General features: G+C 39.0%; 1 protein-coding gene across 2 annotated transcripts in view; it reads right to left on the bottom strand.

The window, feature by feature from the left end:
- LOC128141827 (delphilin-like) overlaps positions 1 to 9,499 on the bottom strand; it is a 45,468-nt gene extending 35,969 nt beyond the window's left edge. For both annotated transcript variants that reach the window (XM_052787060.1, XM_052787070.1), the window contains exon 1: positions 9,359 to 9,499. In XM_052787060.1, the coding sequence (XP_052643020.1) occupies positions 9,359 to 9,394 (36 nt within the window). In that variant the 5' untranslated portion in view covers positions 9,395 to 9,499. The remainder of the gene's footprint in view (positions 1 to 9,358) is intronic.
- Positions 9,500 to 13,778: the final 4,279 nt, after the last annotated feature.

Genomic DNA, 13,778 nt, shown 5'->3' with positions numbered 1-13,778 from the left:
CCACAATTTTTGTAATGCTCATTCTTGTGTTTGTTTTGGTTATTTTTTTCTCTTAAAAAGAAACAATTTTTGTCATAATATCCACCAAAATGCCACTAAGTCAGATTGTGTTATATTGTCTAATAGAATGTGACTGGTGCAACCAAACAGAATGTTTTTATACAAGATTGGATAAAAAAAAACTTAGAAAAAAATTAAATGCTTCTATTATAAAGCACGCACATTAAGGAAATACATGAGATTGCGTTAATAATGCATTCATTTACCTGCCAGGTTAAAGAAGCTTGTTTAATACAGATTAAATTTTCATCACCCACCCAAAATTCAGTATAGCCACGTAAGAGATTTGAAAGAAAAATCAACGCTCACAATTGAAGGAAGAGCACAGGGCTCCAGGCATTCTCTGTATATCCATTACTCTGCAGGGTGAGGTTTTTATATTTTTGGCCTAGACATGGTATAAAATGTGTTTAGTGGTGAGATATGAGGTTTCTGGCTTATTCTTGGGCAGCTGCCAACACAGTACTCTACATGACCCCTTCCAGGGCTTCCTGCCACTCTCCGTTTACCCAGCACAGTCTCACAGGAGGCCCTGAGAGGTATGGAAGGTTTTGCATGCGGTCTCCACGCTGTGGAAATATTACTGTAATGACGCCAGAAAGGTCCTCAGACCTTCTGAGCATCGACCACGAAAGAGGGGTTAAAGCCACGTCATCTGAGTCTTTTACAGTTGATTGAGCAAAGCAGTGGAAGGCATGCAGAACATGGGTAACCGTTGAAGGAGAAGACAGGCTAACGTCTTCCTGTGTCTCTCCTTTCTGACTCTCATCCTCTAATACACGCTGGTTCACATTCCCCAGTTGACCACAGGATTGCTGTGACTCCTATGCGGTCAATGGAGATACCTGGGCTTCTCTAGGTGACAATTCACCCCACATAAGACCTGTCTCATGATCTGACAACTCTTTCTCTCCATTACCTACAGAGGAATTTGAGCTAGGTGCTTTTGCTCAGCTTATTCTTATTCTGTGGACCATCCTACCTGAATCATAGTAATATGACAGCAATCTAATGCAAAAAGACTCCTGGAATGTGTGCACGTACACCCATGGAGATGTAGAGCAAGAAATCTGCCTGTCAGTCAGCTATACATATGATCTCAATTATTACAAATACTGGCACGATTCAGTGAGACATTATTTTAGGTTTACTTAGGTGAAGACCATAGCTAATATGCACCGAGCTCTATCATTTCCTGTGACAACAAAACCAAGTCATGCAGAAATCCTGCTCCCCGTACAAATGAGGAGAAATTTTTATTCAAGTCTAGTCAAGCTTTTCACTGTTAAGCATTCCTTACACTTGTCCTTATTAAACATTAACAGTGTTAAACATTCTCATCTGCTTGCTGCAAGGAGTAAGAGACAAATGAGCTCCTGGCTGCCGCAGGACCCAGAAAGGAAGACTGGACCAAGAGGGCTTCTTCCTCATCCTCTGCACTCTGCAGTAGCATCTCCCTTTTAGCACTGCTAGGATCAATGCTCCAAGGGACAAGGGGGCTCAATCCAAGAGGGAAGAGCCAAGTAGTGGCGACATACTGCTTTACAGAGATCTCATGAATTTCTGGGCATAAATCTGACTGAATGCTAGTGTTGCCCACACAAAAAGAAATATCCTGTTTTAACGTACATGCCTGACATTTTTTGTACAGCATAGGGTCATATTTTCATTCATTTTGGAGTCCATTTTTTTTAATACAGCTTTTAATAATAGAAGATTTTGTTTTCTATCCAGAACAGCAGGACAAAGCAACTTTGAGGTAAAGCCTTCTGGGGATTTTCTGTTGACTCAGTGCCTTCCAGCTACAGTGCACAACACTTTCTGCAAAGCAAGTACAGTGTAGAAGCTTAAAAATAATTGCCAGGATATAATGCAGTGATTGACCTGCGATGAAATTTCAAGTAGCACCTTCCTTTTCCAAACTGTGTTTTTAAAGAAAACATTTTTTTTTCTTTTTTTTTTTTAATCTAAGGCACTGGCTTAGTTTGCTATGGATATTTGTCTTCCTCACAATATTATGCTGAACTGCACTCTGCCTGCATGTTGAACATGTTATTTAAGTGATTTTAAAGACAGTGGACACAATGTGGGTTGCCTTAAAAGTTCCAGTCTGATGTTATCAACTTTCATCTAATGTATTCACTTCTACCAGGTTTGAACTTGGCCCAAAGTGTACTGAGTGCTCCCATATATTTACAGGGGAGTGACTGTCTTCTATGATCGGGGTATCTGAAAAGCCTTCACTTGTAATTTACATGAAATATCAATACAGATGATGGATGTGATATTTTTATGTGGCAATACCACCTTTTGTAGCCAGTCATAGAGATAGACTAATATTATTTGTCAAACAGAGCCTCTATTCATCAAATAAATTATCCATCTGTAATAATGTTTTGCATTATTTGTTCAGATCTATATCTGGCTGAATAATATCTGTCAACATTTATTCAAAGAAGAAGGTATTCATCAAACAGTAGCTTGATTTCCTTGAAAACACTGGAAATTCTGCCACTTTCAGTAGGAGCTGGAGGAGCTCAAAGGCATTTTATTATAATTTATTTTTTTATTGGTATAAAGCTATATAGTGATTAAGTACAACAACAAAAAAAATCTCAAAGAGCTAGTCTCAAAAATATTTAGGAACCTAAAATATAAACTGGTGCCCAGTAACATGTGTGTAGTACAGCATACAATACAAACTAGTCTACCTATTTCCAGTTTTGAAAATATCACCATATTGAGGAATCTCAATGCCTAAACATTTCTTAAAGTTCCCTCTGAAAAACTGACAATTTATAGGTCTCACATGAAGCAAATACTTTAGAGTTTCCCCTCAATCACCACTTAACAGACCAGCATGGACCCTCCTGCTCTAACAGCACTTGGAACTTGTCAGGAAACAACACTCAGAAGGTAATTACCAGAGTTTCACTGTGAAAACTCAAAGGCTAAATTGAGTAGTGTTGCACAGGAGACTGACTTCATTTTGTACTGTTCAGTGTTTTCATTAATGATCTGGTGATGGACTAGAGATTTTGTTTATTAAATTTGTAGACTTTGACACGAAGGCGGAAAGAACTGCAAGTGGGTTGCAAGGGAGATTCAAATTCAAAACAAGCTTGACAAATGAGAGAAGCAAAAATATACAATACAACGAGTGGGAAAAAAAGAAAAAATCTTTTAAAAGTTCAGCGGGAACTACCAGCTTCACAAGGACTGGCTGAGGAGCACATTTTCTTCAGAAAAAGACCCAGAAGTTATAGCAGCTTACAAACCGACACAGGTTAACAACGTCATGCTGTTGCAATAAAAGCGAATATCCCACTGGGAGGTTACAGACAGCAGCATAGTCTGCAAAACACAAGTAGTCTTTCCAGTACTCAGCACTGATAAAGGCTTCTGCTGGAATAGTGCATGAAGTTTTACATGTCTCCAGAAAAGTGTTGGACATGTTGGAGGTGTCCAGATCAGGACAATGAGAATAATCAGAGCTTTGAAAAAACACAACTTACAAGGAAAGAGAGGAAGGACTGGGATTTCACAACCTAGAGAAGGCTGGGAGAGTCACAGTCTTCAAGTACATAAACAGCTGCTGCAAAAAGGAAAGGAGCAGGTTGCTCCCTGTGTGGTAGGATAAGAAGAAATACAATTTAAATTACAGCAAAAGAGGTTCAGCTTAGATGTTTGGAAAACAGTAAGGATAACACTAACCACTGAGCTGTCTAGGGAAGATTATGGAATCTCCCATTACTAAGCATCTTTGAGAAGAATTAAACAAAAAGCTTCATGGACACTGTGGGATGCAAAACTCTTGGATGGTGCTTTGATAGACACTTTACTAGGTTTGTGCCATACCTAACCTCCTTCTTATTTGACCCACATTTTGCACACTTGTTTTGCATTTTAATTAAGTCCAAGCCTGAGTGCAAAGAAAGATGGTTTCACTGCTTTTCAAAGCATCACTTTCAGGGAAAGTGGCAGTCAGAGATTTAAAAGATTTTAGTAAACTTCACCCAGCCTATGAGAGTTTACTTCCAATGCAGAGATGTTTCCCGAAACCCCCTCTTTTCGGAAGACCATGTGCTACTTTATCAGAACCGACAGTGCATGGTTGGGTATTATGCAGCCTCAGCATCACCATTGTGATGAAGTACCAAAGAGCAAGACCTACAGAGAAACCTTTTGCAGCTAGCCTCACCTCATAAGAAACACAATGATGTTTTCCAAATCCTAACTCGCTCATCTTAGGTCCTGCTTCAGCCAGGCTTGTATTAAGGGCCCGGGCAATCTAAGGCAGGAAAGGAGTTGCCCTTGGCTGTGCAGAGCCAAGCCTACAGTGCGTCAGTTTTTCAATACTGATGGAGATCAAATATGATCAGCACAGTAATGGTCATTCTTATTTCCACCCCACATCCATTTGGTGCCAATTGTCTATTCAGTTAATTTAGTACTGACAACTTAAGCGAGGGTGGATAGTTAATTTAGTACTGACAACTCAAGCGAAGGTGGATGTTTCCAAGAGGTGAGCTTGGAGTATAAAGACAGTTGTACACTTCTACATCTTCAAATAAAAATTCACAGCAGTCTCTGAATAGTATTTTTATGAGTTTCGCACTCACACTTCCTTTATATCTCAGTCCAGTTGCTTACAAATATAAGTGAGAACTTTGGCTATCTAAAAGCATGATGTATTGCTAAAATTCATAGATTCTGTGATTTTCCTGCTTCACTTACTTCATGTTAAGCAGGTGCAATATTAAATTAAGTAATCTTAACATGGTATTTGAATTAACCTGCTAGTGATTTTCTTCAAATACCTACCAAAATATCTTTGCAGGTAGTACTCAAACCAGAAATTAAGATTGCAGAAGTTTTAGGTACGGTAGTAAGTCCTCCATGCCTGAAAAGTGCACAGTTGAAGTGCTGGTGTGGCTACAGTCATACACTGACATACCATGGGATTCCTGTATATGTATGTATGTATGTACAGAGAGAGACCTCAGTGTGCACACCATACAATGAACAGTGAAACCTTTCCATTTCTCCTATAGATTGCAATGATTAAAATGTCAGCTGCCCCATTCATTCTAGAATTACACCTGATCAGAATGCTACAGTGAATGGGGAGAGAAAACATATACAGAAAGCTTTACATTACAATTGGTATCACAAAGGCTGAAGGCAGGCACCTCAATAAAAATGCAGGAGTTCCCAGTGTGAACTAGTTTCCAGCTTGTACTAATGGTTTGTGTAATGACCAACATGTTCAGTTTTCATTTTTTTGTGTCGTGCTTAAGCCGTTACTAAATCAGGTTTACACCCTCTTCTACTGTCACTTTGTTTTCCTCCAAACATTGGCCTCCACAAAGACAAATTACATTTTAAAATGTAAATAAAGTTAATCCTTTTTTTTCAAAAAATGTAACATTTTTATGTGATAAGAGACTGACTTGCTGAACATTGCTGTCAGTTGAAATTAATTAAGTGGGTGTGATCTGAATTACCTAAATAGAAGCAGTTTACCTTTGAAGTAGCTACTATGGAAAGATTTTCAAAAGCATTCAGGGATAGTTTTACACTAGGCACATGCAGTACAAGAGTAAAACTCCCATTGATTTCAGTGCCCTGCCACCACAGAAACACACAGTATATGTCCTGAATATATTAAATGATACTTGATTTCAAAACAATACTTAAGTGTGAATTTACCTGGTAATTTCTTGGTGTATTGAGGTGTAATTTAAATGCTATACTACAAAATGGACTGAAATAGAATAAAGAAGGTGGTTCATATAGAAGTATTTCAGTTTGTTACTAAAATAATAATGTTCTATGCCTTTAGTTACAGTAATTAAAATAATGCACAGTGATAAGAACTATCGAGGATTATTAATGCGATAGTACAATTAATCTTGTGAAGAAACAAAGATTACCAGACTATTTAACAGTGACATCTAATTATTTTGGAAAAAAGCATGCATCTTTCTGTCCACAAGCTTACAATCTCATCTTGTGCCCTAACATCTTGTAAAAGAAAGATACATATCAAGCAAGAATTGGGCTGTTAAATTATTAAATGCTGAAGAACAAGACTCATTTCATTATACTTGAGGTTTATTAGATCATATTAGTTAACACTTGCTAAGCAAAAAGTATGAAGTGCAATATAGAGAACACAACACTAATTTCATGCATGTGTAACTGGGAATCCAGGGTCTCCTTGAATTTTACATTAATTAGCTGGAACATTTAATGAACAAACTCTTCATTATGTTCTAATCAAAACAAGGTCCGACAGCTTAAGGAAAAACCCCAATGAGCATCCATCTGCTGACGTATTATTTCTGACCTAACTTTTTTCTTCCCCAGGATTCTGGTTTGTTAAAAAATCATCCTAGCAAAATACTTAGGTAAAAAGGGGCTATTTCTCCTTGTCATTCTCCTCCTAAACTCTGACAGATTTAGCAGAATATAATCCTTGCCTGTATAAATGTTTTTGCTATGTTCTTAATACTTCCCTACAAAAGTACACTACATTTTCCAAACAAGCTCAACTTCATCAGGATGGGTTAGTTGGACATCTATTTATGCTGGGTCTTTAAGTCCTTTCATAAACTGAGGAAATAATTTACCTTCAAAAAGAGGCTTGGCAATATTCATTGTGCTCCCAGTTTCAGGAACTTGGACAATATTGAGAATGAAACAAGACAGATGGGGCTCCAAATGGCTCAGCAGCAGGAAACTTAACTGAGGGATTTCACCTTTGTATGGTTGATGAGGAAGACATACATCAGGATGTACTTCATCCCCGTCCCACAGGCATTTCTCATCCTTTTGTTTAATGGGCTACTTCCCACTAAGTAGCAAACATAGGAAAATTCAGTGCAGCCTCCCTGGGTCTTTCAATCTTGTCTTATACAAGAAACACATTCCCAAGCTTTGAGGTGTTTTTAGATGGATCAAGGAAAGGTGAGCTCTTATTCCCACACAGACTGTTTCCATATTGACACTTTAGTCTGCCTGCGAGTGATTCTGGCTTTAAGTATAGGCACAGTCTCAAAGTAATATGCACTGATAGAGCGTATCTCATCCAGTAGTTCTGCAGAACCACAAACACCCAGGTTCAGAACACCAGCAGGACCAAGGAAGCTGAACTGTTTCACAAGTCCTCTGCACTGGCTGACATTTGATGATGATCTGCAAGGAGCAGATTGTTCTGAATCCACATCTGTGTGGGACTGACCACCCAATATGTACAGTCAAGTCATTAGATGCCCCAGTAGATCAGCAGAATTCTGATTTGTAATCTAACAACAATAGTGCATCTCAGAGGCTACAAGAGCTGCTCCTGAGGCTAGGTACATGTTCATGAACATACATATCAGAAAATATGGAATCATTTGGCCTTATTTAAATGGAATTGCTCCCTTGGTAAATATACAGTGAAAATCTGCTTTAAGCTACCTTGGAAAAGACTGGGCTCGGGGGGGGGGCACAAAAAAAAAAAAAATCAGTCGCTTAAGAGAGGTGGCCTTTAACAAAAAGTCTAACGAAAATTGTATGGGAAAGCCATGGGGATAAAGTACTTTAAAGTCGTTGATTAAAGTAAAGCAGGGTGGAAAAACAAAAGGTCTGACAACCATTCCACCTTGCACTGTGATCTTATCAGCTCTCAGAAGACTTAGATGAAAAACCTCAGGAAGACATATAGCCAAGTTTTAAAAAGAGTTCACAAAAAGTTTAAAACACATTTTTCTCAGGTGCAGTTTAGCTTTGCAAATATTTTGGTGATCGTACAACCTGAGCTTTGCACATATGCTTTATTGCAGGCCTTGGGGAGTGAAAGAAAGGGAAAAGTGGCACCATCTGGTTATGGTTTCCTGTTTTCTGATTCTCATTCATGTAAGCCCTTTCTGGTAGCAAACATTTGGTTATTTCCACATCTGTGCTGCCCCTGACCTCCCCTGTGGTACCTGAAGTAAGAAATAAGAGCAGTGATTCATAAGCTGCAACTCAGGCCTGTGCGTCAGTGCCAAGCAATAAACTCACGAGCTCTAGACAGCAGAGAAAGGGAAAACACTTCCAGACTGGATCTGTGCCTTTTCAACGCCACTGTCATCAACAGCTTCTCCAAATAGAACCCAGCACCTCAGCATGTCGTTACACTGAATAGTGCCAGATGGGACTTGCAGTTTTATTACACTTCAGGTGCTATTACTTCAAGTGAAGCAATTAATATCTGTCAAGCTAAATGACTCAGTCTTTGGATCACCTGTCACACTGCCCTCCACAAAATTCTTCAAAGGCCAAGGAGGTTGATACTGTATGGAGCTAACCAAAGGCAGCAATTTGTCCTGTGCCCTTTTTCCTCTTTGACAAACCAAAGAGCAATAAAGTGGTTTCACCCTGGTTTATGCAATTGCTCTGGGTTTGTCTTGAGCCTTGCCTAGCAAATCTTTTCAATGAACCTCTTGTACTTCCTGGTGAAAAAGGGGAATCATGCAAACGGGGCTGGATTCTCCCCAGCCCTCATGCTTTGCTAGCCAAGCCACCCTTGGTAGCTGCCTGGGACTAACTCAGACCACTCCATCACACCTCCTCAGCCTACATGTAACACCATCATTCTTTCTCCTAATTGCTCTTTACCCCAGGTCACACACCAGGGAACCGCTGCCAATACATGCCATCAGCTAACCTAGTTAAAAAGTTTTCCACTGCTTAATTCTCCAGATAACAGACTTCCAAACATGCAAGTATTCAAAGAAGCAGAATGCTACAATGCTATATATCTGGCAGGCACTCTCAGACGAATTCGATAGTGCTGCAAGCTGATGTATATTCAATTCTGGAATATCAATCACTTCAAATTCCAGTATGATTATCAAAAGACTGCATTTGCCTATAATATAAACCACATTTTTTCCCCTCCAATTACCTTATGGAAATTTTTAGTGCAGATAATATATAGTATTAATAAATCCTCTCTAGCATGGCAATAGAAAGACTGATTTTCTCTCTTTGTCCCTTTCTTTGTATCAGGAAAACCTCGCACATTTCAACTTTCTTAAGAATAAAGCACAGAAAATATTGTTTCATACACATCTTCTGCAAGCACTTTCTGATATATTAGACCAGTCTGAGCTCATATCACATAATAATCAATTACATTAAACAATCTACTGCAAATTCCTTGCCAATAAAATACAAAGTCATTTTCAGTTTCTGATATGCCATCTCTTCAGTTACGCACAACAAATAGGACTTTCACGCAAGCCATAACAGTTTCTGCCTTTACCTGTGAAAAAGTGTCTTGTGTTCTTGTATTATCCATGTCTGTGAAAATTCTATTTGTTTCATCAGTATCCCATAAGGTTGCAAACTATAGTTTATTCATGAATCACACCTGCTTTTCCACAGCACAGTTCTCGTTCTTTCTCTCTGCTTCTCTCTCTCTCTTATGAAATCTTCCAGCCAATGGCTTTTATTAAGTGTTACTTCCTTTTATGCTGAGAACTGAAAGAAACAATAATGATGCTTTGCTTCCTCATGGCAGCTCTGTGAAAAGACAAAAAAAAAAAAGTAGAAGTTCTTTGTTTGCTTTTCCTGAACTGATATTCATGTTCTAGTGACTTCCTGAAATCATTGAGCCATGAATGCTGAAATTATGATTTATTAGTATACATTGTATCTATCTGAACACCCAACATGTTAGTTACCAAAACAAATTTCATACTAAATGTAACAAAGTTTGCCTGAGGAATTGCAAATACAATGCTCAATTTCCACAGCAATGTTTTTATGCACAGCAGCAATCTTTAACATATGTCTTTAAATTCCAGCATGAATATGTGCATATTGGATGAAAGCACTAAGGCACCTGCAGGTTAATGTACAAGATTCCTGTAAAGATAAACAGCATTTTAAACTTTGCCTTTGCTATCTGTATTGGAGGAGAGAGTCTAGTGATTAGAAGAGGGAATTAACAGTAAGACATTCCTGAAATCTAACCCCAGGTCCAACAAAAATTGTTCTGCAGCTACAGGGAAAATACACCTCAGTTTCCCCAACTAAATATGGTGACTTCTATTATAACACAAAAAGATATCAAAATTAATTTGGAGATTAAAAGTTCTGAATAGATGTGGCTGGAAGGTGGACTATTCATATTTTGAAATTTCTTCTCCTCCAAATAGAGGCAAAAGGGAAAATCAAAAGCCATTAAGTATCTCCTGCAAAGTAAATTTTTTTAAAAGTGACAGGACTTGAAACATTTTGTTTTGATGACAGGTCTCCTTCCTCTACTAGCCTAGAAGCAATTTTTTAACAGAATGAACGCAGGGTGAGGAAGTTGAGAAGTTCGGTGCAGAAGATGTGTCAATGGACCACTCTGGGAGCAAGGCCAGCCCCACGTACCCATGCGTATAAATCCCACCTGCTCTTTCAGCTGATGTAGTTATGGACCTTTTGCTGAGGAGCTCGGCTGATTTATCTGCCGGAACCCAGCCAAAAGACAGCACTGCAAAAGTAAGAGGCAAGTGCAGGCAGCATGAATTCAGGCTGGAAGCCAGAGACAAGCTGTGGAGAGTGACATGGTGCAGAGTTGGCCAACTCATTCACCTTGTAGGCAGGTTTTCAACATGCCAGAAACAGATCTGAACCTTGTGCCTCAGAGCAGGCTCTGACAGCAGTACAGGATTCACTAGCTTCACAGTCAAGAGCCTTTAAGCTCACACTTGCTAAACACAGTAGATGGACCCAAGAGAGACCACAACAGCAAATGTGTGGGAAGGAAAGGATTAGGAATGAATTCTCCCAAGATTACTTAAGGCAATACAAATGAAAAGGAAGGTCAGTATATGCTAATATAAACAGTTTTTAATCATTTGAATTGATTAAAAATAAGTCCTATTCTTTGAAAGAATGTTAGCTTAACAAAGTCCAATAATGTAACAGGGCCTGACTAAGTCCAGATCTTCTAAAGAGATATTTAATAAAAGATTGTCTTTCTTTCAATGCTCTCAATTCTGACTATTCTATGTCTGTGTCCTTGTTGCAGCTGGGATAGAGTTAATTTTCTTCCTAGTAGCTGGTACAGTGTTATGTCTTGGGTTCGGTATGAGAAGAATGTTGATAACACACTGATGTTTTCAGTTGTTGCTCAGTAGTGTTTAGACTAAGTCAAGGATTTTTCAGCTTTTCATGCCCAGCCAGCGAGAAAGCTGGAGGGGTACAAGGAGCTGGGAGGGGACACAGCCAGGGCAGCTGACCCAAACTGGCCAACGGGGTACTCCATACCATCTGACGTCATGCCCAGTATATAAACCAGGGGGAGTTGGCCTGGGGGGATCACTGCTAGGGAACTAACTGGGCGTTGGTCGGCAAGCAATTGCATTGTGCATCACTTGTATATTCCAATCCTTTTATTATTATTATTGTCATTTTAATATTGTTGTTATTATTAGTTTCTTCCTTTCTGTTCTGTTAAACTGTTCTTATCTCAACCCACAAGTTTCACTTTTTTTTTTTTCCCCCCAGTTCTCTCCCCCATCCCACTGGGGGAATGAGTGAGCTGCTGCATGGTGCTTAGTTACCGGCTGGGGTTAAACCACGGCAGTCCAGCATGACAGGATGGAAATTTTTTCACTAAACTGGAAAAAGAAATCATGGGAAACATGGCTTTTTGACAGCTATCTGAAGTCATTTGGTTAAAATAAAATAGCAACTAACTCACTCAGAATCAAATTTCTAGTATTGGCCTATTCCCCCTTAGAGTCCTCAGCCCTTGACGAACTATGATTTTCTTTTTAAATTAAAGAATCCCAAGGAACTTCTTTTTATAATGTGATTATAGCACCACAGAACATTTTAGAATGGAAAAATGACAGCTTTCTCTTATAAAGGTTCTGCAGAGATATTAGATGGTCTTTTCCCCTCCACTGTCTGCTGAACTGCACATTCTGCAAGGTTACAAAGTCTGTGAGAAAGCAGTTGATCAGAATGGAGCTCAATTGCTACTTTTAGAGCAAACATTTTCAATTAATCTGAAGTCATTAATTACACCTTCCCTTAATAAAGGCTTTGGTGTAATTTTCTTTTTTTCTTCTCAGTTAATCAATTCAAACATATGCCAGAATCATGTGCTGCAGCAAACACATGGGAAAATTCGGTACTTAAATAAACTACTCTCCAGTGAAGATGAAAGGAATGGGGAAAAGGGTTTTGAACCAACATGGAAGAACACAAACACTTTGTGCTTTATCCAACTGATGCACAAGGTAAATGTGTTGTACCAGCAACGTATATTTTATTTTAGAACAACATGAACAACTCTGACAATAGGGAAAAAAAGCTAGTGTCAAAGATTACTTTGGAACCACTTTTCCCTCTTCTTTAGTATGTGCACTAGGTGTGTTTGCTGCCAAGCAGGGGGCTTTTTTGCCTGGAGAAGCACTGTGCCCTGTCTTGCCACAACCTCCCTGAAAGCGCTGCTGCCCAACTCACTCGCCGGCCACGATCCCCAAGGCTGGTCCCACTCCCACCAGTACATATCTGCCATGCTTTCCTTATGGTTTTTTAGGCTAAAAAGGCAATTCAGGTATCTCAGATTTACTAACAGAGATTCTGAACAGCTTTTTCCAAACCTCCTTTGCTTCTGTATCTAACCACAAGGTGTGAACCTCCTTGTCAGCCTCCTGGTTTGCGTTCTCTCACTTCTCTTATTCACCAGGGCCCTCACAGCCCTGGGAGTGAGATTTCCCTACCTGCTTTTTAAAATGCTAAATCCCTAGGAGTTTTCCAATAGCATATTGTGGATAACCCTGTGTGAACTCATTATTTTGTGCTTTTTGTGGAAGTTAAAAAAAAATCCTATGACAAGGTATGTTTTTAATCAACCTGAAATATTTAATAGGCAAAAGTCAAAAAAATGTTTCTGTGTCCCTGTTTTGTTTCATTAAAGAATTTTCTTAAACATTTTCATACCCAAGAAAAGGACATCATGAAATAAGTCATTTCAGGTTAAAAAATGAGAGTTAGAATGAAATGATTCTTTTTTTTTTTTTTTAAAAGAAGCATTAACCTCAGAAATATTTTTGCCTCTCATTCAAGCATGAATGCTTCAGCAAAGCTAGAATGCTCTCACAAAATATTTTAGAGTTGAAAAACAAAACCTTTCACTGGAAACTTGTTTCACTTCAAAATTACTGCCTAAACCTGTTTTATAAATGGGGCCTTTCTTTTTTCTGTGGAACAGTGCTGAAAAAGAGAGGAAGCCAGAGCTCCTAATGACTCCATCATGTAATGTGGGGTTTTGACTTAGTATGACAGCGAGCATACCAAGGGTGTTAATCAGCAGGAAGTGATGCAGGGAGACATGTTGATGGTAAATCAAGAAAAAAGAATTGTGGGGGGAAAGAGAGAGCAGTTCATTTTTCTAATGGAAAGGGGAAGAAAAGGCTAAAAGGACCAGAAGGGGTAGAGTATCAACTCCAAAGGAAGCATATTGCAATTGGAAGTGTTATTTCTTAGACTAGGCTAATGGGTACAGCAAGAAACTAACTGAGATACTGGTTAAAAAACACCCTGACATTAAGGGTTGGTATTATAAACAGCTTACATGTACTGCTCTGTGACCAAGTGAGAGACTGTGCCTTGAACTACAAAACCAAAAGAGAAAAATGGTACCTTCCACACAGCCTGGCTCTCCACAGTGAGAA

Source organism: Harpia harpyja, chromosome 1, assembly GCF_026419915.1.
Source record: "Harpia harpyja isolate bHarHar1 chromosome 1, bHarHar1 primary haplotype, whole genome shotgun sequence".
NCBI lineage: Eukaryota > Metazoa > Chordata > Aves > Accipitriformes > Accipitridae > Harpia > Harpia harpyja.
This window is presented reverse-complemented; position numbering and strand designations above follow the sequence as displayed.